This window comes from Notolepis coatsorum (genome assembly GCF_963971535.1).
Source record: "Notolepis coatsorum genome assembly, chromosome: 10".
Lineage (NCBI taxonomy): Eukaryota > Metazoa > Chordata > Actinopteri > Aulopiformes > Paralepididae > Notolepis > Notolepis coatsorum.
The window spans coordinates 15,283,574-15,308,681 of NC_140174.1; the positions used below are offsets into that span (position 1 = coordinate 15,283,574).

Genomic DNA, 25,108 nt, shown 5'->3' on the forward strand with positions numbered 1-25,108 from the left:
CTCTGTTATCCATGTGAGGATTGAGGTGTTCACGAATCTGATCAAAACTGCCAGGTTTTCCTGAATGTGCATTTTGGGTACCTCAAACCCTTCCCTACAAAGTGATAGTAAACATGTTATTCTTTGAAAAAGATATTCACAGAGTTTTCATCATGTGTTCAGTGAGTCCGAAAAGCTTGTCAATTTCCGTAACATCCATAACGCTGTGTATTTTGTCACCTATCTCAAAATCCAAAAGGTCAAAACATTTCTTATTGCAGGCTCATCTTTATCTCTAAGTGTAACTAAAATGTGTAAATTATACTTCAAACAAGGGGTCATAATCGGACTTAACAACACACATTCGCAATGTAACATCCGTCACTTGCAATGTAACATCCATAACGGTAACATCCATAACACTTGTAAAGAATACAAAAAATAAGACCAGAATGACTAATTGTTGCTAATATGTCATCTTTATAAAAGTTAGCTTTGCTTAGGAAGTTTGGTTGACATTGCATCTATTTTGTACTTCAAAATATAGACCTTTGTAGACCATAGACATTTGAAATTGGTTTGGTTACTTATGATCATGTTATTTAAATGTTTTCATGGTGAGGTTGACATTTGCATGGGATTGCCCTTTTCTGTCTTTCTTTGTTTTCTTTGCTTTCTGTCTTTCTTTGCTTTCTGTCTGTCTTTGCTTTCTGTCTTTGATCTCTGCTTTCTGTCTTTCTTTGTCTTCTGTCTTTCTTTGCTTTCTGTCTGTCTTTGTCTTTCTTTGCTTTCTTTTCTGTCTGTCTCTTTGCTTTCTGTCTTTGTCTTTGTCTTTCTTTGCTTTCTTTTCTGTCTGTCTGTCTCTTTTATTTTAGGTTTAGGTTTACTTTATTTGTTCAAGGGGGACAGTGTACATTAATAAAACATTTTACAAATGTAAATGCACCCAATTTTAGCCAAAAGGCTCATTTCCATTGGCAGTCCCCCTGCCAGAAGGTACAGGCTAAAATCCTGTGAAAAAAGGGTTAGAAATAAAAACAGAATAAAATCAAGATAAATAACATTAGAATAAAAACACAACAAAAGCACAGACATACGATAGGGATACAGGTCACAATTAGAGATGTTCCGATACAATTTTTTCCTTTCCGATCCGATTCCGATACCTAAGCTTTGGGTATTGGCCGATACCGATACGTATCCGATACCAGTGCATACATAAAAAAAAAAAAAAAAAACGATATTATATAAAATTTTTATAAATATTATTTTTTTATTTTTTTTTAACAAATACTGTTTTATATATACTGTTTTTTAGTAATAACTAGAAAGTAATGGTATTTATTCAACAACAGGTGATTGTATAGATTTGTATTAGTATCATTAATCAATGAGTATGGGGCTTCAGCACTGCAGATATACCCTACTCCAATGATCCACACGGACATTATACGTTGCTGCACTCGCTACCCACTGGCTCTGCAGATATACCCTACTCAGTCTGTCTACAAGGCTCCGTTTCAGTAGCAGTCGGATCTGTTGTGATTTTTGCACAATAAATATTCAACATTCTCTTTTGAGACTCCGCCTCAGACTCTTATCATTTGGCACTAAAAGCTAAACATTGTCACCGATATGGCTGTCCGCAACATGTCATTAATTGTGTACGCGAGGTGGTCTCAATGACGACGTCAACGTGAGCTAAGTTAGCATAGCATGAGCTGCCGGTATATGAAAAGACTGTAACGTTACTGGTGACATTGTGATTTAACGAATACTCCTTTGCCAACTTGCTGTACTTTGCTTGCAGGTCTGCAGCCATTATTGCTGGATTATATGAATAGCCCCAACTTTAGCCAAGGTAATGTTAAAGCTAGCTTTCGGTTAGCTGTTCAATGCTAATAACACCAGCCACCAAGCGAACCCATGAGCTCCCCGTCAACACCGCTCTGTCGGGACGATGACATTTAAGAAAGTATCTGCTGTTAAAATGACAAATGGCATTGACACTTTAATCGATTAAGCACCCGTTTGTTTTATAATGCTTACTCAACAGACCACAGTATTGTTGATAAATTACGTCATATGGTATCGGAGCGCAGCATTAGAGGGTACTCGCCGATACCAATACCAGCATTTTAGCCAGTATCGGCGGTTTTTCCGATACTGGTATCGGTATCGGAACAACTCTAGTCACAATACAGTCATGGACACAAGGACAGAGCACATCATGACATATTAAGAGACCCAGACATAGACAGATGCACCATATCCACACACACACACACCTCAGTGTTGACAGTGCTGGTTTTCAATGAGCCATTCCCTAACCCTGCACTTGAATGAATGGTATGATGTGGACACTAATTGTTTGAGGAATTGAGTTCCATTGGTGGGATGCTCTGTATGAAAAGACGGCCTGGCCAAATACACTTTTTTTTTTAAAGGGATTGTACAGTCCCCCCTTGCCGCACCTCTAGTGTTCCTGGTTGAGGCAGACTTGAGGTTGATGAAACCGGACAAAGGAGGAGGAGCCAATCCACACTTTATTTTAAAAACTAGACAGACGTTTTGATATAGAGTCAGGTTTTCCCAACTGAGTAGATTATATTTTTTTAGAATGTGACAATGATGGTACCTGAATGGTTTCTTGTCTAGAATTTGTATTGCTTTTTATTGCTTTTCTTTCTGTCTTTCTTTTCGGTCTGTCTGTCTCTTTGCTTTCTGTCTTTCTTTGCTTTCTGTCTTTCGCTTCTTTCTGTCTTTCTTTTCTTTCTGTCTTTTCTTTCTGTCTCGGTCTGTGTCTCTGTGTGGAACACATCTTGCTTCAGCTCTCCGCTGCTTAAGTGCTTAACCCCACAGCTTCATCTCCAAGGCACCACAGAACCATAGATTAGCAAGTTAATGTTTTTATTGATGTGACTTTACCCCCTCCCCTCCTCCCCCCGCAGGATGACGTGTTGCTAGAGGATCACAAGACCCTGGGTGACTGTGGCTTCACCAACCAGACTGCCAGGCCGCAGGCCCCGGCTACAGTCGGACTGGCCTTCCGCGTTGGTGGTACGTGCAGCAGCTCGTCTAACGTCAGTGTCTAGCACATGCTTTTTAAAATCATTATTAGGGATGCACAATATGATTTCTTCACTTGCAACTCATTTCTACCTGTACCTAGGTCACAATAATGGCAATTTTACAATCAACCAAATATTGGCTGAAAAAAAAAAGAGATTGTCTGCCCCAGCCCATATATCGGTGCATCCCTTAATATTATTATTATTATTACCCACAACAGGGCTCTACAGTGCAACCATATTGCTCGTATATGCCCCTAAAAATATGTGTGTGCGAACCTGAAAAATCAATTACTCGCACGGTGTGCTAGTGCAGATTACAGTCGTTCTTTTTATTTCTCCGCTGAGAATCGTTAAAAAACTACAAGTCCCACATTGCACTCAAGCCAACGGTCCAATCACAGTAGAGTGACGTGACTGGTTTCATGGGAAATAAAGCAAATGACCAATCGGAAGCTCTCATTTAGCTTGTTTACTTCCTGAAAGTCTGCCATTGCGATCAGGGCTCTGATTGCGATATGCGAGCGTTTTCCGAGACACTAACTTATTATAGTCTTACCAATAGCAATAGATTTTAGAACACCTAGATTTAGCGATAGCAATAGTAATATAACGTTAATGCAACAAAACGAATGCCTTGCTTTGTTAATCATAACCTTGATGCAGTAGCGTATGTCGTTGTGTTGACTGTAACGGACATGATAACAACATAACACTGTGTACACATTCAAATTGCGATAATCGATTCTAACATTTTCAAATCGATGCAGTTGAATTTTCCCCTTAGGATCGATGCATTGTTACACCCCTACACCTAAGTAACTGGCCCACTGTGTATGTGTGTACAGCTAACTTGGCTAGCGTTATCAACCGCAGAGGTGGGCAATAGGGTCCAGCTGCAGCGCCGGACGGCCGGAGTGCAAGCGGTGTCACGTAATTGGCAGACTGTCAATCAATGGTCTACCTGACACGCAAACTCATAAACAATGTTTCTGTACTGGAGGTGTACAGTATTTCAATAGGCAACCCTGAAAGGATTATTTTTCTAGAAGAGCAACACAGCCAAAACATAGGCATTGTATGCATAAAAGGGGCAAAAGCTAAAGTTAAGTGACTGTTAATTTTGTAGCAGTAGTTTGATTTGATAGTTTATTTAGGGACAGCACATGTTAATGAACATCAAGTACAAAATACAAAATGTAAACATGCAGGGTTGTAGCAAGAGCTAATTTACACACATGCACGCACAGTACAAATATACATTTATTTTTGAAAAAAATAAACTGTTACTTGAAATATTTTCACTGTGCTCCTAAATATTTTTGGGTGCTCCTAAATTTCTTTGTGTGCTCCTAAATTTTTTCATTTAGGAGCGGGAAAAAGGTTTGCGTAGAGCCCTGCACAACAATGAGTACTGTTACTAACGTAACATTAGTTCTTTATTATCGGACCACAAAAATAGCACAAGTGTAGTCTAGGGATGGGCTTTCTAGCCGTGCCTTTTAAAGGGTTAGATAATGGACTAGCTTAGCACAAATAAATGGAAGCGGATATAGACCACTAGCCCAGCTGTTGGCCAAAAACACCTCTCCCGGAGTTTTAAGCTAGGCTAGTGGTCCGTATCCACTTCCATTAATTTGTGCTAAGCTAGGCTAGCGTGCAGCAACGATAGCTTTCTACTGAACGCACAGAGGGGAAACTGGTATCTATCTTCCATCCCATAATGTTGGCATGTTCCTTTTAAGCGGGTCAATTAAGGGGCGGCTAGGTGGTGTAGTGGGCAAGGCGCTCGCCATCAACGCTGGAGACGCTGGGTTCGAATCCAGCTCTCGGCGTTGCTATCAGCTTGGCTGGTCGTTCATACTAACACAATTGCCAGTGTTAGGGGTGGGAAAGCTGATGGGTGGGTCCTGGGCGTTGTGGACAGCGACCCCTACAGTTCGGTCGGGGCACCTGCACAGCGAGGGTAGGATCTGGAGGGAGGTAGTGTGACCTTCCACACGTTACACTCTCACGGTGAGAATCTGCGCTGCCAGGCTGGCTGCCGGCTGGCTGCACATGCGTCAGAGGAAAGCATGCGACAGTCTCCGGCCTCCCGGACCAACAGTAGGGGGGAGTGCGCAACAACCAGGAAGGGGGTTGGGAATTGGCATAACGACTAACAGTGGGATGGGAGAAAAATTGGAAAAAAGGAGGGCGGGGAAAGATTTTATATTTTTTTATTTTAAGAAAAAAAAAGGCGGGTCAATTAATCTACAGTTGTATTGTTTAGACTCTCAAGCCTTGGAATTTCTAATAAAACACGAGATACGTGTGTCCTAATGATGGAAGCGCTCACTGAAATAACCCACTGCGGTTGCCAAGAGAAAGTCTAACATGCCTATAAATACTTCTACCATGGAATTACACACTGAATGTATTACATGGCCCATAATGGCCCCCAAACAAGCAGCGTTGCCAACTTCAACAGACCTGGAATGGAATGTGATCTTGCGGTAGATATGAGAAGTGTGCGTAAATCAATTGATCCCGCCATTTGGGTTCTCATTGCTCATCCTTTCAGGCTATATATATGTCAGAAATATTCAATATTATTTATGTATGGACGTCCTCTTAATTCATCGTGGCTTGTATCGTTCAGTGTAGGTCTTAAGTAACTCTCTGCTTGTACATTTACATTTTTACATTTAGCTGTTGCTTTTATCCAAAGCCACTTACAAGTTGTGTACAACAAGTCAGCAGGAAGGGTACAACACTGGCAGCTAAGGGTCAGTAAGATTGTTCATCAAACTTGAGTGCTACAGACTTCAGTGTATATTAGCATAGTACTAGGTAGTAATATAGGCACGGTCATTTAGATTCCTTAGTAGCAGATAAGGCTGAGCCCGAACGTTAGAACGTTCGTTCGTTACGTTGACATTCGGACTTTAATTAATAGGTTCGAACGTTCGGTGAAAAAAAAAAAAGGCAGGCGCGCGACGTTGAGGCGATGTGAAGCGGCGCGTCCCCCGAGTGCGCTCGGCTCAACCAGTGTGGTCTCTGCCGGGCTGTAGCTGGATACTATTGTCTCAACCAATGCAATAGAACCATTTTGATTGACAGGCGATTCTGCCAATTACGTCACACCGCTTGCACCCGCCTCTGCTGTTACCACCAATCGGCAAGCTTTTTTTTATTTTTTTACTTCCGGCAATACATTTATCTGCTTGCGAGACCGAGAAGCACAACAGAGTGAATAGACTCCATAGCTCCCCGCTGAGGAAGGATCTTATGCCTTTTTCGGCCACGGAGCGCGAGCTTCATGGCGGGAGGTGGTTGCGTTGTAAACAACTCTGGCCGAGGGCGGACGGGCGGCAGGCGTGTTGGGAGCCCGGCGGCACCCCGCCGGTGTCTCTCTGTCTCTCTGCCGTCCCCCGTTCCGAGGTGACGGTGGAAGGAGCCGAGGCGCACGCCTCTCTCCTTCCCGTCGACCAAGAGTGAATACCTGTTATTGAACGTGTAACACGTCACTAACTATATAACGTTATTAACGTTAATGCCACAAAACGAATGCATTTGTTTATCTAGCCCCTTACGTGACTGCGGTGTGCAAGGGCTATTGTTTATCATAAGTAGGAACTTTATGCAGTACTCAGTAGCTTGTTTATTTTCTTCTGAGTGCTTTGTTTAATTACATGTTTACATGAACAGCCACCACTGTAAACAACATGTTTTTTCACCAATAGATTATGCAATGCCGCCCTCCGTAGGATCGATAATACAAAAAAAAATTATATAAAAAAAAAATTTAATAAAAAAAATTTTTATTAAAAAAATTACAAAAAACGAACGTTCGAACGTTCGTTCGTTAACCCTGGCGAACGTTCGAACCCTAAAAACAGGGTTCGGGCTCAGCCTTAGTAGCAGAGTGCATACTAGTGTAAGATTCTGATCAAACTGGCCAGTATCACGTCTTCGTCTGTTTGGCCCTCCATCCAATTCCTCTGCGTTGTGTACTTTTAATGGTCCTGACGTCTCCGATACTGGTAGATAAGATCCTTATCTCCCCCCCCGTTAGTGCAATCCGTAAACCATAATACTTCCCCACCTCCGTAAGAATTCGACACTTCGACAACGTGAAATACCTTACAAGGAAAAGCATGGTTTTATTTCTCTAAACAGAAACCTCAGCTCAGATGTTAACAGATTGTATTGTCCTTGAAGAGTATATTCTAATGATCTTTCGGTGTGTTCAGATTATCGTCCTTTTGCTGTTCAGTCCAATAGTGTTCAGGCCTGTTCGTTAGCCGAACCCTCCTCGTGTTAGCCGAAGCTACTGTAATGATGATGTGGCATTCTCCCTTCCCCCCCCCCTCCGTGGTGGAGGAGGAAGAGTCTCTCCTCTGTGTGATCTCAGTCCTACTCGCTCTTGGTCAGATTCTGGTCTGAGTCAGATTCTAGTCTGCCTTACACCCGGAAACACCGTCCGACTTATAGATGTTCGTCGTCGCAACGACGGCCCCGCCTTCTGGTTGTCATGCGACGTGTTGTCATGACAACTGCATAACCTTTAACACTAATAAACTCACGTTTCATTAAGATGAACCTCTCTCCCTCCTGTCCTGGGAGACAGTACACTCTAATCTCAGATGTTCTTCTAAGGAATTCATAACAAAACCCTCGCTGACGCGGCCTGTGCCTGTGAAACCACTGGTTCCACCACCGTTCTATCACCGTCTCCTGCTTCCATGCACATTTCGATCTACCATTTTAGCTGTGGTCATCTCTCCCCAATCTATACATCACATACATTGAAAAAGCACCGTTTTCTCTCAATCCCCCCTTGATTCTTATCACCCCTCAGAATCATAAGACTACTTGGTTTTTCAATTAATTATGCCAAAAATAGCCTGTGGTTGAAGCAAACCAACCTCGTCTCTCGTGCACAAGAAACGAAGACGGCCCACGGTCAACCCAGTGATCCTGCTGCCTGATGTCTGTTTGCGCCCCCCTTCGTGCACAAAGGGAACCGAAACCGACCACCAAAACCAACAACATCCAACGACTCATAACCATTGGAGCCCCCCTGTCTGCTCCCAATAATTATATCCTGTTGTTCTACTGTTCTCCCTCTTATCTACCTTCTATATATATATATATCCTTCTATACATATATCTTATATATGAATCCTCCATTTATATCTCATACTCCTAATCAATGAACACAGGACTTCTCGCTGTTGTCTCGTCTCTCGATCTCCTGATTGACTCTGAAAGGAAGTCCCTGTTTGTTCATGATTCACCGCCCGTGCTCTGTTGTTTCAAAACGCTCTCTAAACAGCGTCTCCGCCGGGAAGGCCCCTCCGATGTCTGCCTCGTTCTCCCCTGGGCAACACCGCCTGCGACCGCTGGACTCCGCCTCGTCGGCCGTCTCCGCCCCGTCGGTCATCTCCGCCCCGTCGGTCATCTCCGCCCTGTCGGTCATCTTGGTTGAGGCTCATCTCCACCGCCGTCGGCCCTCTCTCTCGTCGTGGACGGTCTGTGTACCAGGCTGCCGTGCCTGGCCCCTGCGGCTTCCTCCTCCTCCAGTCTGTCTCCTGGCCATCTCCATCGCTGTCGGTGTCATTCCCCCCTTGAAAGCAGAAACACAACACCGGCAGTCTTTCTGTACACTCGACCCTGTGTTTTCTATTAGTCTACCGTGACTTTGGGCCTGCAGCTCGTTCTCTATATATTTTTTTTCCTCTGCAAGCCCCTGCCATGGCCACGCCCTTTCAGACTGTTGGACGGTGTGAGTGTCCTACAGCCCATGGCGCTATTTGTTCTCTATTAGTCCCCCACCTTCTCAACACCCATATCTAATCCTACAGGGCTGTTCCCTGTTTTGTTGTCTTCCGGCGTGACACCAGCAGCTAAACGATACCCACTCGGCGCTCTACGTTTGTCCCACGGTTGACCCCCAGCGCGCGCCAGTTCTTTCTGGTGACGTGTCCCCTCAAGACTCTGCCTATTTATTAGGTGTGAGAAGGCCCCACTGGAGATCGAACTCCCTCTTATTTCATAATTAAACTTATTTAATTAACCTGTATATCGATCTTATTATTATGATAATAACATACAACCGAGCATCGCTCTAACATACAACAGAGCAGGTTGGTTCCCTGCTCCTAACTCACATACGTACTCGTACTATCATCTAACATACAACAGAGCTGTCCGTCGCCCTATACCCTACGGGGCTGTCTACCGTCGCCCTGGAGCTGTCACCGTTGCTCTATACCCTACGGGGCTGTCTACCGTCGCCCTGGAGCTGTCACCGTCGCTCTATACCCTACGGGGCTGTCTACCGTCGCCCTGGAGCTGTCACCGTCGCTCTATACCCTACGGGGCTGTCTACCGTCGCCCTGGAGCTGTCACGTCGCTCTATATACCCTACGGGGCTGTCTACCATCGCCCTGGAGCTGTCCCGTCGCTCTATATACCACACTTTGAGTTCCTTTACAAAGTTCTCACATACACCACCGTGTATACACACAAGCAGTTGGTAATTTTGAAAAAATTCAACTCCTTAATTAACTTAAACTCTACATATTCGCCTATGGGTAATGGAAACTCCCCAGCACTACCCCCCCCCCCCCCCTCCGCAATTAAACTCCTTAATTGAATTAAACTCTAAATATTCCCCTATGGGTAATGGAAACTCCCCAGCACTACCCCCCCCCCCCTCCGCAATTAAACTCCTTAATTGAATTAAACTCTAAATATTCCCCTATGGGTAATGGAAACTCCCCAGCACTACCCCCCCCCCCCCCCTCCGCCACTAGGTGGCGACCTACTCCTCCATTTGCCTGTATTATCCCACTGCCCTCCTAGATGGCGGCCAAAACTCAGTCTAGAGGATTGTAGGTGACGTGTCACTTCCTGATTCTAAACCCCTCGTGGCTCTGCGGCCATTTTGACTCGGTGCAAATGGCTACTCTCTCAACAAACGGCCGCTGCCCTTCCTTCCAAGGCCTGAAAACACCGCTGTTTTTCCTCTCTTTCCTATCCATTATCAGGGGACGCTTTCTCAGACTAATACTCTTGCCTGATCGGACATAATACACACTGGTACAATCTCCTTTCGACTTTCCTTCTGTTATGAAAACAGTCCCGCCATAACAATTTTTCGATCTGATTCAAGCGCCCCCCCCCCCCTTTCCTCATCTCGCATTTACCCTCCTTAAACCAAAACTGTGCAGCCTGCCTCGTTTGCTTTTCATTCTCTGTAGATAACACCCTCGATTTTCACCATGGTTCTCTGCTCATATTATTACAGCTGGCATTCTCTCTGTCGAACTAGAAATGTTTACGTTTACGGATTCACTATCTGTTCGTTTTTATTTGGCTTGAAAAAATCAAAACAACCGTGTGCACAGTGAACTCACATTTTTGATCGGAGCGCTGTTTCCCCTACAGCGCTGGTTCGCCTCCTGACCGCTCGACTCGCCGCTCTCTCCCAGGGCTGGCCGGCCTTGCTTCGATCATGATTCTCCCACACATTGATGACTGTTGTCCACTGTCGCCCCATTATTGAAAAAGTCTTTATCCGTTGTTCTTATCTCTTGCAAATCCGGCTGTCATCAACAACCAACAACAACCAACTGTTCCCGTTGTTTTAATCTCTTGCAAATCCGGGTCACGGCACCAACTGTAAGATTCTGATCAAACTGGCCAGTATCACGTCTTCGTCTGTTTGGCCCTCCATCCAATTCCTCTGCGTTGTGTACTTTTAATGGTCCTGACGTCTCCGATACTGGTAGATAAGATCCTTATCTCCCCCCCCGTTAGTGCAATCCGTAAACCATAATACTTCCCCACCTCCGTAAGAATTCGACACTTCGACAACGTGAAATACCTTACAAGGAAAAGCATGGTTTTATTTCTCTAAACAGAAACCTCAGCTCAGATGTTAACAGATTGTATTGTCCTTGAAGAGTATATTCTAATGATCTTTCGGTGTGTTCAGATTATCGTCCTTTTGCTGTTCAGTCCAATAGTGTTCAGGCCTGTTCGTTAGCCGAACCCTCCTCGTGTTAGCCGAAGCTACTGTAATGATGATGTGGCATTCTCCCTTCCCCCCCCCCTCCGTGGTGGAGGAGGAAGAGTCTCTCCTCTGTGTGATCTCAGTCCTACTCGCTCTTGGTCAGATTCTGGTCTGAGTCAGATTCTAGTCTGCCTTACACCCGGAAACACCGTCCGACTTATAGATGTTCGTCGTCGCAACGACGGCCCCGCCTTCTGGTTGTCATGCGACGTGTTGTCATGACAACTGCATAACCTTTAACACTAATAAACTCACGTTTCATTAAGATGAACCTCTCTCCCTCCTGTCCTGGGAGACAGTACACTCTAATCTCAGATGTTCTTCTAAGGAATTCATAACAAAACCCTCGCTGACGCGGCCTGTGCCTGTGAAACCACTGGTTCCACCACCGTTCTATCACCGTCTCCTGCTTCCATGCACATTTCGATCTACCATTTTAGCTGTGGTCATCTCTCCCCAATCTATACATCACATACATTGAAAAAGCACCGTTTTCTCTCACTAGTGAAAGATGGTACAAGGTTAGTATTGATTTATATAAAAGAAAATCCCTCCGGTATTGGTTAAAGGAGTGTGTTTTTAGTCGTCGACGACGACCTGTGATTGGGCAGGTTTTAGCTGTCCTGGACTCCTGGTGGCGAGTTTGTTCCACCATTGTGGAGTAAGGACCGAGAATAGGGTAATTTGGCTGTCATAACGGGGGAGGGGAGGTATGGGCAGGGTAATGTTCAAGTTCAAGTTCTTTAATAGTTGTCATACAGAAGTACAGAATACTTTCATACAAAATGCTTCTTACTGTTACGCTCCAGAGACTGTGCTAGACAAGATAGTATCAAATAACATAATAACATAATATAGCATGAATTTAGAAGAAGAAAAATGAGGTCACAGTGTTCGGTATAGACATATGTACAATGTTCTGAGTTACCATATAATATACAATACACAATACTATGCAGTGTACTAATGTACAGTACTATCTAGTGCAAAGCAGAAATGGGATGAGGTACAATTTTAGGTACAATTTACAGTAAGGTGTACGAGTTGTAGTGCAATCCTTCATCCATAAATATAAAGTGTGGGGAGTGGGTGCTACAGTGTGTTTGTTTAAAGTGGGTGTGTGCTATAAAGTGTGTGGAGTGGGTGCTACAGTGTGTTTGTTTAAAGTGAGTGTGTGCGTGTGGATGTGTGTGCTATGTGCGTTTGGTGGTTGTTGTTGTGTAGTGTTCATTCATTGTTCGTTTAGCAGCCTGATGGCCTGGGGATAGAAGCTTCTTCTGAGTCTTTCTGTGCTCGCCTTGAGACTCCGGTATCGCTTGCCTGACCGCAGCAGTTCAAAGAGGCAGTAGAAAGACATGCATATAGGTAGGGCTGTCTTAAATACTTCGAAGCTTCGAAGCTTCGTTCGATGGCACAAGCTTCGAACATTTAAAAAAAAATCGAAGTTAAAAAAAAAAAAAAAAAAAAAATTATTTTTTTAACTTCAATTTTTTTTTTCTGTTCGAAGCTTGTGCCATCGAAATAACGTGTATCCATTCAACTAGCTGCTGTACTGCTATGGTAGCTAGCCTAGCCGCAATGCTATGGCCGATCACATTCACGTTAGCATGTAAGCTAACAAGAGCTTTACTGTAGGTTTACTCTCTCGCTTTTTGAGAGACATAAACTCTCTGCTCTTGGTGGTACATTGTGTTGATGACTCTGCACCCCCCCTTAACAACTGTTTGTATTGAGCCGTATTGTATTGTACCCATTCTGCAATGTTAAATAACGTTTATCCATTCAACTAGCTGCTGTACTGCTATAGTAGCTAGCCTAGCCGCAATGCTATGGTCGATCCCATTCACGTTAGCATATAAGCTAACAACAACAAGAGCATTGGGTCTCTCGCTTTTTGAGACATAAACTCTCCACTCTTGGTGGTACATTGTGTTGATGACTCTGCACCCCCCCTTAACAACTGTTTGTATTGAGCCGTATTGTATTGTACCCATTCTGCAATGTTAAATAACGTTTATCCATTCAACTAGAGCTATACTGCTATGGTAGCTAGCCTAGCCGCAATGCTATGGTCGATCCCATTCACGTTAGCATGTAAGCTAACAACAACAGGTTTAGTCTCTCGCTTTTCGATTTTCATTTTTTATTTGTATTTTTTACTTCGATTTGTGTGTGTGTGTGTGAACAATCCACTTTATTTATAGAGCACATTTAAAAACAACAACGTTTACCAAAGTGCTGTACAAGTCCCACAACATAAGATAAAAAAATAAATAAACAAAATAAAAAAGTTCTTTTTTTTTTTTTTTTTTAATCGAAGCTTCGAATTAAAATCGAAGCTCGGCCCCGAAGCTTCGATTGCCAAAAAAAGCTTCGAAGGTCAGCCCTACATATAGGCAATGGAATTGGATCTCAAAATAAAAATATGAGGGGAAAATGTACAGTCAGTGTAAACAATATAATTAACTCTGAATATATAAATATGAGAAAAGTAAACGGTGTAAACAAAAGTACAGATGAGGGTCTGTATGCCCTTATCAGTTATGTTATACGTTACAATAAATATAGGCAATAAGATATTTTAATCTGAATATATATATATATAAATATATTATGAGTCAAAGTAATCAGTATACACACAAGGTGCAGTATACATCATACGGTGTAGTCCAGTGCAGATTTTTGTGGTTAACACATTGGGTGCCGTTAACGTAGAACTACATTTCTGTCGCCCGACGGTTGAGTGCCGGAAACGTAGAACTAAGTTTTTCTCACGGTATTTCTTTTAATTGCTATTGCCATTCATAATTCAGCGTGGCACCTTGTGCATACTGTTCTGAGTGTTTCTCTACCGAGCTGCGGCGTGGGGGCGGGTCCTAAACACTCCGGCAAAACACACGCTTGTAATTCTTTTTGCATTACATCAGATACCAGGTAAGGACTCTATATATAAAATCTTGCGTTGATCTGATATTTCTTTCTACCACGATTGAAGCTATCTGTGTTTTATGTGTGTGGCTGTGTGCCGTTGAGTGCAGGAGGGGAGGGGGGGGAGCGCCGCGTTCCAGGGCACATTTCATGTATTCACGAGGAAGGATAATAATGATAATCTAGCGTTGATTTCAGGAAGATTAGATAATCGGGCGAAAAATGACAACGTGTCTTTTTCCTGGAATTACTCGGAAGCACCCAAACTATATTCATATTCAAAGTGGTATAAAACGGAAATGTGCAACTCACTGACAATCGACGGTGTTATTAGACCCATAGCTATAATATAAAATATAGGTTTAGCTCTACAAACTACAACTACGTTTACATGGGGTTAATGGACGGCAACTCAATGTGTTAAGAGTCTTAGTATATTTAACACTTTCAGTGCCATTCACTGATGAACACGTTTATGATGTCCAACCGTTGAGTGCCAATCACGTTAACACGTTTCTGGATCGTTATTTATTTTATTCGATATTTCCATTTATAATCCATCCAGGGAGCCCTGTGTTATCATTGGGAATGGGTCTGGAATCGCAAAAGTCCAATACCGCCGCCTTGCGGCCGCTACTGCAATTCCTTTGAAACTATGTGGCTTGGCGTGTGTCGATCTAAAGTCTCCGTGCAGAGTCTTCCTTGTCGGGCAGGACAAGCGGTTATAACACATGCATTGAGGAGAATCAAGCGCTCCCGGTTCATGTTATTTGGTGGATTATGTTGGCAACACGATCGACACCAATACTCTTTTTGGGGCAGATCCTAGTCAAGGTAAGGGCTATCAATCTTGCTTTGATCCCAAAAATTCCTTCATTGCGATTGGAGCGTGTGCGTGTAATTTGTGTGTAACGTATTCCGTTGGTGACGATCAGAGCATCAAAACTCTTATTAGGTTAATCCTTGGCACCGCATAGCCGTATCCCGGAAGGGGCGTGGCACCCAATGTGTTAATATATTTAATTTCATTTCAAAACGTTATTACAACTCGTGAGACACTAAGCATATACCTTATTGTGGTACTTCACTTAGGCAGTTCTCAGTGAGGTATAGAGGGTCCAATCTTTGGAATGCAGCTGATCCTATGCTGAGGAAATCTCCATCTCTGCTTATTTTTAAAGCAAACTACAAAAAAATTATCATATCCAAAAGTAGTAGATGGATAAATAGGTCATACATGTAGGTATGCATTTGGTTATGTGGGTGGGTAGGTTTGTAGGCAGGTGGGTGGGTTGTTATATATTATTATGTACACAGTATATGCATGCATGTACTGTGTGTATGTATGTTTGAATTAACACGAATCTGTTTAATGTATTCTGGTATTTTATAATATGCATATTTTTGTATTTTTGTATGTTTGATTTTATAAAACAGGGGAAGTTTTCTAACTTCTCCTTCACAATCGTTATAACTTATTATGTATTGTTTTTATTTCTGTTTAACTGTGTTAATAAACAAACGAACAAACAAACAAACCCTCATTTACAGCCACGACGAACTTACAAAACAAGACAAAGTTTATCAGCAATGTCATACATATAGGCACAACAAATAAGAATAAACAATAAAAAAAATCTGCTAAGACAGTTACAAGTCTCTAACTACACCCTCTGGACATATAAATATAATGTATAGAACGGATAGTCCCATAGACATTAATGAACTGTGGTAAATATGCCCTATCTGTTATATTATTCATTTACTTCATGATGTTCGATGACTTCATGATGTTGGATGACTTCAGGGTCATAGTGCACTTTACTGTTACATTTACACTCTGGTTTTTGTTGTACTGTACTTGTGCTGTATGATGACAATACATTTAAATCTACTAGATTTTATCATTTTATAAAAAATAAAAAGCCGCCATACGATAACGTGGTAAGTACCGCCCTCGACGGGTGCAACACCGTCTGCTGCCATGAGTCGGGATGGGTACCGAATCTGGTACTTTTAAGGGTACCGACCGAATCACGTTGGTACTACAGAGTACCGATTCACGTGAGATCCGCCGGTGCTACATTTCGGTACTGTAAAAAAAAATAATAACTAGGACTTTCATGAATGAATGAATTACTTTTATTTATATAGCAACCTTCACAGCACGAATGCACAGGGTGCTTTACACTACAGCTTAGTATATAAAAACAAAAAACTAAATCAGAAATAAATGACAACAGACGGCAGTTAACCCTTTCTCCGCCGATGACGTGTTTACACGTCATTCCTCGCCATGCGTAATCTGCCAATGACGGGTTACGGCGTCTTTGAGATCAATATTTCATATTTTCGTCATGGTATTCACATTTCACCCACGGAGTCTTTGCTGGTGTTGTAGGACTCCGCTCAACTCTGCAACGCTTCAATACCGCCACCTGGTGGCCGAACCGGAAGTGGCCGGAAGTGCTTAGTCCGTCCCCTATTCCGTCCAGCCACTCGCTATCGCTCGCGGGACTCTATCCAGACACCGTGCATATTGATCCGTTGCCATAACTCAATAAACAACATGATTGGACGTATATTAGTATTATACAAACCGGAACTGGATCTCCTAGATCAACATCCCATAATAGCGATATTTTTGCTCCACGCTCATCACCCAACGGTAAGAGGAGACTGGGGTGAGTTTCAGCGTTTTTCTTTACCATTTGCTCTGATCTATATATCACCCATACTACATAAATGATTTAAGTCGGCCACGGAATTATAAAAGACCCCCCCCCCCCTCCGGTCAACCGCAGATGATCAGTCAACACGTCTAGGATCATGTACAGTTGACATTTTTTATCTGCCGTAGATCGGTATCAAACTGCATTTGATGATCTAATATATGCATTTATGGCTATATCACGTTCTATGAAATACTGCAGAAAACGATAAAAACATATTTATACTCTAGACTAGGGGTGGACGGTATGGTCTAAAATTTATATCACGGTATAATTTGAAGCATAGACGGTAACGGTATATATCACGGTATCAGTGTTTCCGTTAGAATATTTTTTTTTGCCTGATAGGCAGGCTATATAAAGAATGACATCCTCAAGGCATGTAGATTTATAATATTTTAACTTAAAACTAGGCTACTTTTGCGTATAAAGTCATTATATTCCAAATAAAATAAGTCCCGAGTCGAGACTCCGTGCTGCTCCCATTGCAAACAGCGAGGCTGGATGCTGGATTTTGCTAGAAGCATATGTAGCTGCAGAGCCGCAGAACCATGGGCGCTTTCAGGAGCCATTGGCAATTCAGCCGTTGGGTGGGGGGGCGCTGTTGAGCGGGCCTGTGACCAGACCTAAAAGCGCCCATGGTTCTGCGGCTCTGCAGCTACATGCTATTCGCAACTCCACTGCTGCAGCCGTCCTCCCGCTGCAGCCGTTATCATAACACTACACACATATCATAATGTTTACAGCAAACTGTAGTTGATCACCAGGTATGTTTTATTAACGTAGAATAATTCATATAAGAAAAACAATAGGGAAATCCCTTACCTTTCTCCACTGGTTAAAAATGCCAGGAACTGAAATTGAAACTTGCTGTGCGCCGCGGTGATATGTGTTTATATATGGGAATGACAATTGCGTGTTGACACGCCCACTGTGCGAAGCCTCCTAAATAACTTTTTCCAGTTTGCACATATCTATTATCTATGACTAATTCTATCTATTTTTAGGGGCAAATGCGATTGAAATAGTCGCGCTGTGGTTACATGACGTCATTGCTCTTTTAGAGCTGCTCTACCGGTTACACGGTATAGTCAAAATCCATACCGTAGAGCAAATTCATACCGTTTATACCGTATACCGTTTATACCGCCCACCCCTACTCTAGACCGTATTATTGTATGAATGTGTGAATGAAAAAGTAAAACGTTCCTACATCCTGAACGATAGATAATTGATGTTGAATGGGCCATAGTAATGTCAATTTAGCAATACAATTTAAAAAGTTATAGCCCTGCAAAGAAGGTGAACATCTCCATAGACAAATAGAGCTGGCAGAGAGGCTACAAGGATGGATATAAGCTCCGGCAGAGAATGGGTTAAAAAACAGTGAAACCAGATAAAAAAGTAGAATAAAATAATTTAGATAAAATCATCAGTCACTAATTAAAAACAAAACTATAGGAACAGTGAGGACAAGAAAGAGTGCCTATGTATGACCAAAGGAATTTTTCAGAGGGGGCAGTTCGCAGGTCCAGGGGGAGAGCATTCCAGAGCCTTGGTGCCGTCACCTCGAAGGCTCGATCACCCCTTGTTTTTAGCCTGGACCTGGGGACCACCAGGAAGTGCTGATCGGCAGATCTGAGTGAGCGGTGTTTGTGTAGGGATGGATGAGTTCAGTGATGTAGATAGGGGCCTGACCGTGGATTGCTCTGAAAGTAAAACTGAGGACTTTGAAGTGAATTCTATATTGTACCGGGAGCCAGTGCAGGGATACCAGAATGGGAGTGATGTGACATGATTTTTTTGACCTTGTGAGTAGCCTGGCTGCCGCATTTTGGACCATTTGTAGTTTGTCTGTGGATGATTTGGTGAGACAGGTGAAAAGTGAGTTGCAGTAGTCAAGCCTAGAGGAAATAAAACCATGCACGGACAGTTCTAGTTCAGAGTGAGATATGATGGTGCGTAGTTTTGCAATATTTCTGAGGTGAAAAAAGCAGGTGCATGTGAGTGTTTTGACATGTTTGTCTAGGTTCATGGCCTGGTCGAAGACAACACCCAGGTTTCTCAGACTCGATTCAACAACAAAGCAGTCGGGGCAATGCCAAGCCGAAAACGGTTGCAAGTGTTGTTACACTTTACAAAGCTAGATGCAGACGATGCTCGCTGCAATATTATATATTATATATATATTAACAAATTGTTCTAAATTAATAATGATAATAAATAATTTGGAAGTTGGATTTTTCTTTTTACAACTGAGGTAGGTAGATTACATTTTTAGAGACTAAAGTACCGGAAAAAAGGTACCGTTGGGTACCGGTATCGATTCACAGGTACCGGTTCAAATTAATTTGATTTTATTTTATTAGGGATCCCCATTAGCTGGTGCCATAGCAACCAGCTAGTCTTCCTGGGGTCCACACACAAAAAAACATACAAAAACAATTATTATTGCAAAAACAAAACTATTAAAAGTCAGTACACACAATGCATAATGAAACTACTGTAACAATTAAGATAGCTAAAATTACATTATAGTGTAAAACAAAAAACAAAAAATTACTTTACAGTGTTAAAAACAATTTAAGATTCTTTTTAACACATTAACTGCCACGGAGTTTGATCATCTTATACCATTCTCTGCCAGCACTAAGTCTATGGAGATGTTCACCTTCTTTGCAGGGCTATAACTTTTTAAATTGTATTGCTAAATTGACATTACTATGGCCCATTCAACATCGATTATCTATCGTTCAGGATGTAGGAACGTTTTACTTTTTCATTTATAGATTCTTCCAAAAATACCGTCTAGAATATAAATATGTTTTTATCGTTTTCTGCAGTAATTCCTAGAATGTGAGATATAGGCATAAATGCATATATAGATTATCAAATGCCGTTTGATACCGATCCACGCTATATAAAAAAATGTCAACTGTACATTGTCCTAAACGTTATGACTGATCATGCACGGGTGAACGGGGGGGGGGGGGGGGGGGGGGGGGGGGGGTCGTTTTTAATTCCATGATCGTCGTTGAATGCTTTATGTGGTATGGGTGATATATAGATCAGAGCAGTTTGCATGGATAATAAGAAACACTCGCGCTGAAAGTCACGGCAGCCTCCTCTTACCGTTGGGCGATGATACTGGAGCAAAAAAGATCCCAGTTACCGGTATTTGATGGGGATCGAGTCGATCCATTTCCGGTTTGTATAATAATAATAACAGCCCAAATCATGTCGATTATTGAGTTATGGCAGCAATCCATATCCACGGCGTGTGTCTACAGTCCTGCAACGATATGCGAGTGGCCGGACATATTTAGGAGACGCACCGATATCCAACCGGCCATTTCCGGTTTGGCAACTCGCCGATCATCCACCAGGTGGCAGTATTGAAGCGTTGCAGAGTTGTGCCGAGTTCCACTGCATCAGACGAGGCTCCGTGAGGGAAATATGAATAACATGGCGAAAATATGAAATATGATCACAATAACGTCGTACGCCGTGATCTGGCAGAATTAGCATGAACTTGAAACACGTCGTACAACGTGAATGGCGCAAGATGTGTTAAAAGTGAATCTACTGTAAATGCAGCAGAGGTTTTGAGGCAGGTTATTCCAAAGAGTTAATGCTCTAAAAATAAAACATCTTAAAGCGTTTGTTTTAGGACCTGGCAATTCAAGCTGCCCACTACTGGAACCTCAAATGTGAACAGTACCCAACCCTAGCCATGACGACCACGCTGTTGTTTCTGCTCCCCATCTGTTTCCTCTGCAGAAGAGATGCTGGAGCAGCTGCAGGTGGAGGCCTTCTCCAGTCCGCCAGAGCTGCCCGACGTCATGAAGCCCCAGGACTCCAGCAGCGCCGCCAATGAGCAGGCCGTGCAATGAGGGAGGGAGAGAGGGAGGGAGAGAGAGGGGTGGAACAGGGGTGTGTGCGTGCGCGTGTGTGTGGATCCACTGCAGTGGAGAGATAGCGGGGTGGAGGATGTGTAATCTAATTTCATTCAACGGAAATTGGGCGTGGGGGCGACGTTATAGGTAAACCAAGGTATATCCTGTATCCACGTTGTCTCCATGGTAACCACGCTGTCACTCCAACATTCCCTCCAATGTGCTTTCAAACCTTTTTTTTCCTTTCTTTTTTTTGCCTCCCTGCTCCTTTTTTTATTCTGGTCTCAAGCACCAACCAGCTCAAACACTTTGGGTAACGTGCGACTGCAGTCGGTGTTGGTAGAGTGCGTGTGTGCGTGTGTATGTGTGTGACTTTAGATTATTAAAATGATTCTGGGAAAGCGGCCAAGCGGAGTCGTTACCAACACGTCTGGAAGTTACATGAATGGGTATATTGGAGTCGGAGCTCGAAATTAATCTACAAACTTGCATGACGAGAAATTCTATTGTAAAACTCAGAGAGATGCGACACCATAAATTCAGCCGAATAATTACAAAGTTACAAACTGTTGTTTATTTAACTATCAATGACTTCCTCCAACTGTACAACTGTACAACTGTAATGAACAGAACCCAAGCAATGCATTTGGACCCAGACGCAGTTCTTCAGTTCTTCTTTACATTGTAAAGTTAAATGCTTATTGTTTATTATTTGTTATTTTTTTTTTTGTAATATTTTTTTCTCAATATGGACATTTTCACAAGTTTTCAGCTCTTTGTTGTATTTCTGTTGCACTGAGACCAAAGGCAGGGGCCTCTTGGACGAAGCAGAGGGAATGCTTGGCTGACGACATACCTTTTTGATTTACAAGAGCATCTTCATGTTTGTATTTCCCTATAGAACTCTGGTCCCTGGGGTCTCTGGGTGAGACGAGTCATTATTAATGTCATCGACACCTAGACATGACATAGTATCTTCCCCCACTGAAACAGCCTGTAACTGTGAGCTTCATTAAAGTCTTTTGTTTCTTTTTTTAAATGGTGTTTTTCATTCTGTGTCGATTTATTATTTCAAACACACAGAATACCAGCCGTCACTGAAACGGCGCCTTATTTGGTTTCTCGGCTACAATGAAAAATGTCTGTACGAAGTTCTCGATGAGACATCATGAATCAAACGTGGAGGAGGACTGTGGCTTTGGGGAATTATTTGAATCGGCAATGAATTAAAATAGTTATTTCCTGAAAAATGGGGAGTTTGATATCTGCGTGCTGGCTAGAGCTCATCATCACAGGGCTGTGATGGTAAGTGTTCTCTGTCATGATAAGTTCTCCTGTGTGTTTAGCCTGGGTATAAATGTCCCCCATGGTCATCGAAGGCGGATTACGCAAATCTGTGACACCACTTCACAAGTTTCAACTTTTGTTTTATTTGTCACACATAAGGTACATGTGCATTACAGTGAAATGCGTGTTTCTGTATCAGCCCCCTGGGATTGTGCTTCATACAGTAAAATAACGTTAAAAGAATAAGGTCCAAGCACTATACAAAATATACAAGAACTTGTAAGTCGCTTTGGATAAAAGCGTCAGCTAAATGACTCAATGTAAAATGTAAATGTATACAATACAAACTGAATGTATAAAATTTTTTTTTGTAATAAATAGATAAAATATGGTGTGTTAAAGTGCATCGGTTGTGGAGTAGGTTTGCTACTTGCTGCAAACACAAATCCCCTAATTTTCTATCCCAAATATGGAATAGGAATGTCTCGGGTGACGTCATTTGTCGGGTGGGGGGGGGTGTAACCGCAGTAATGTAACTACGCCTCCCCGGCCCGTGCCCTACTGGGAGCTTTACTGGGAGCCTTACTGGTGGGCTGGAGACTACAGGAAGAGAAACGGGACGCCCTGCTCGGCGGATAACGGTTTTTACTAGAGAGAATAATATTCTATCCTGCTATGAAAGACTTGAGGATTTGAGCTCAATTATCTGCTTTTTTCTCACACCGAGAGGGAAACACTCATTTGAGACTTTGCCAACATGGATGATCTGGGTATGTGTTCCTCCAAGATGTTCCTCGTTTTGAAAACACTTTAATAAACATGTTGAGATCATAAGAGAGGATCTCAGGAGAAAGGGGTGGAGTGGCCACGCACGGAAAGTCTAATAACGTTGCTGTTTTTCCTCTCGAAATGACAAAACGTGTAGACTGATTTATTAACAATCGAGAAGAAAAATCCAAAACGGACCATATCGCTTTGGATTTTTCTTCTCGATTTGTTAGTCTAGTCTACGTTTAGTCATTTCGAGAGAAAAACAGCAACGTTACTTAGACCAGACTGTCGGAGAAATCGCACATCATAATATAACACTATATGATTATCATATTCAGAAAGGTATTTTTGTGGCCAAGTAGTTTGAACACATTTTTTTTGGGTGCGAAGTCAATTACGGTAGAATATAATAAAAAATATGGAATATAAACTAAATTAGAATAGAAGCATCAATAGAATTATGCTGCCTTTTGACTCCTTGTAAAGGATTGATTGATTGAAAACTTTATTAACAGATTGCAGAATGGGTACAATACAGTACAGCTCAATACACACAATTGTTAAGGGGATGCAGACCAGAGAAATACTTTCGTCTTGTTTATATCAGGGTCCCCCATTTTCAATTCATCAGGACATGACATACAGATAGACAGTACTGCTACATCTATACAGGAGACATCCATTATATTAGTTTATTATTCCTGCCCGTTTCCTTCCCAAGACTACAGTACCGTCTGGCTGGCCTCATCTAGAGGTCTATCTGGATATCTCAAGTTAATCAGCTGTAATAATAACGCTACGCCATATTGATGATATAGCAATACTTTCTTTACATTTTGACCCCACGTCCTGAGATTTAGGAAGCGTTTCCATCCGAACACATGTTTGTTTTACCTCCAAGCACATCGTATTCTTAACCATACACACACATGTATGTCATATATGTCCTGATGAATTGAAAATGGGGTACCCTGATGTAAACAAGACGAAAGTCTTTCTCTGGTCTGCATCCCCTTAACAATTGTGTGTATTGAGCTGTACTGTATTGTACCCATTTTGCAATCTGTTAATAAAGTTTTCAATCAATCAACACACACACACTCACACCATAGCAGAAAGAAGCTGGCATATATCTGCCAGGCGAGCGATGAGTGTCACCACCAGCAGCATGCACTGCAAATGCAATCAATTCTTGCAAATTAGATCTTGGCTGACCTCGCAAGCCTCCTCCTGCACATTAGTATCGACAAGTCTGGGAAAGGAGGACTGATGTCTCACACAATGTTACTCATCAACATCATGTCTTTAGCTTCTGTGTGACTAAAGCCCGGGCCGCTCTGTTCAAAGTGTCTATGGAGAGACGGGAGGTTCAGAGAGGGAAACAACATTGGTACAACATTAGATGGTGCCTGTCTCTCTAGGAAGACTAGTGGTGGTTTCACTGTTGTTCCAGCAGCAGGGGAATGCGTCCTCAGAAGGAGCCCTGAAATAGCCCAGGGGCCACACCGCCGATTTGAAAAAGCCACAGGGCTCAGTGGAAATAGATGGGTTCGAGCTCTCCTCTCCTCTCCACCGGGGAACAAAACATTTCCCTCCAGTTGTGAGCCTCTCTCTGGAAGCAACTTATTTCTGAAGCCGGGGGGTGGATTGATTGAACATTTTATGAACAGATTGCAGAATGGGTACAATACAGTACGGCTCAATACACAATTGTTAAGGGGATGCAGCAGACCAGAGAAAGACTTTCGTCTTGTTTACATCAGGGTCCCCCATTTTCAATTCATAATGACACTTATGACATACACAACATACAGATATATATCATGACATTCATGACATACAGATATACAGTACTGTTACATTTATGACATACAAAAGGTATACAAATATACAGTACTGTTTAACAGAGATCCTGACAGAAACTATATACATTCGAGGGGGAGGAAACTACATAATTAGGAGGGGGTCGGGTGGGGATGGGGGGTTTGGACATTTACGGGGGCCAGTTTCGAATTGCAGCCTCCCGTAGGTGCTCTTTGGGGCGGTTTTGAAGGTGGGTAGGGATTCACATTATTTTACGGCTGTGGGTAGGGTGTTCCACATTGTTGTGGAATAATTCGGAAACGAGTTTAGTCCCTTGTTTGAGCCGAATCTGGGTTGAACATGATTTGTGGAACTCCCTCTGGTGTTGTGGTAGTGGTATTCACTGACCTTTGGTAAGTATTTCGACATGTAGTGTATCTTGTACACAAGGCCCATTGCAAGCTGCTGTACTCTGTCGTCTACTCTAAGCCATCCTAGGATGTCAAAATGGGCAGGGGTGAGGTGGGTTTTAGGAGTAAGGTCAAGCAGTAGTCTGACCAGTTTATTTTGTGATGT

At 42.6% G+C, this 25,108-nt stretch overlaps 2 protein-coding genes across 3 annotated transcripts in view; both read left to right on the forward strand.

The window, feature by feature from the left end:
* Positions 1–21,710, forward strand: part of LOC311235412 (elongin-B-like) — a 32,749-nt gene extending 11,039 nt beyond the window's left edge. Inside the window, exons 3-4 of the mRNA XM_084322870.1 lie at positions 2,931–3,039; positions 20,556–21,710. Of these exons, the coding sequence (XP_084178996.1) occupies positions 2,931–3,039; positions 20,556–20,668 (222 nt within the window). The 3' untranslated portion in view covers positions 20,669–21,710. The remainder of the gene's footprint in view (positions 1–2,930; positions 3,040–20,555) is intronic.
* Positions 21,711–22,539: 829 nt separating this feature from the next.
* The window catches only part of LOC311235870 (transforming growth factor beta-1-induced transcript 1 protein-like), a 50,562-nt gene continuing 47,993 nt past the window's right edge, over positions 22,540–25,108 (forward strand). For both annotated transcript variants that reach the window (XM_084323392.1, XM_084323393.1), the window contains exon 1: positions 22,540–22,728. In XM_084323392.1, coding sequence (XP_084179518.1) covers positions 22,716–22,728 — 13 coding nt within the window. In that variant the 5' untranslated portion in view covers positions 22,540–22,715. The remainder of the gene's footprint in view (positions 22,729–25,108) is intronic.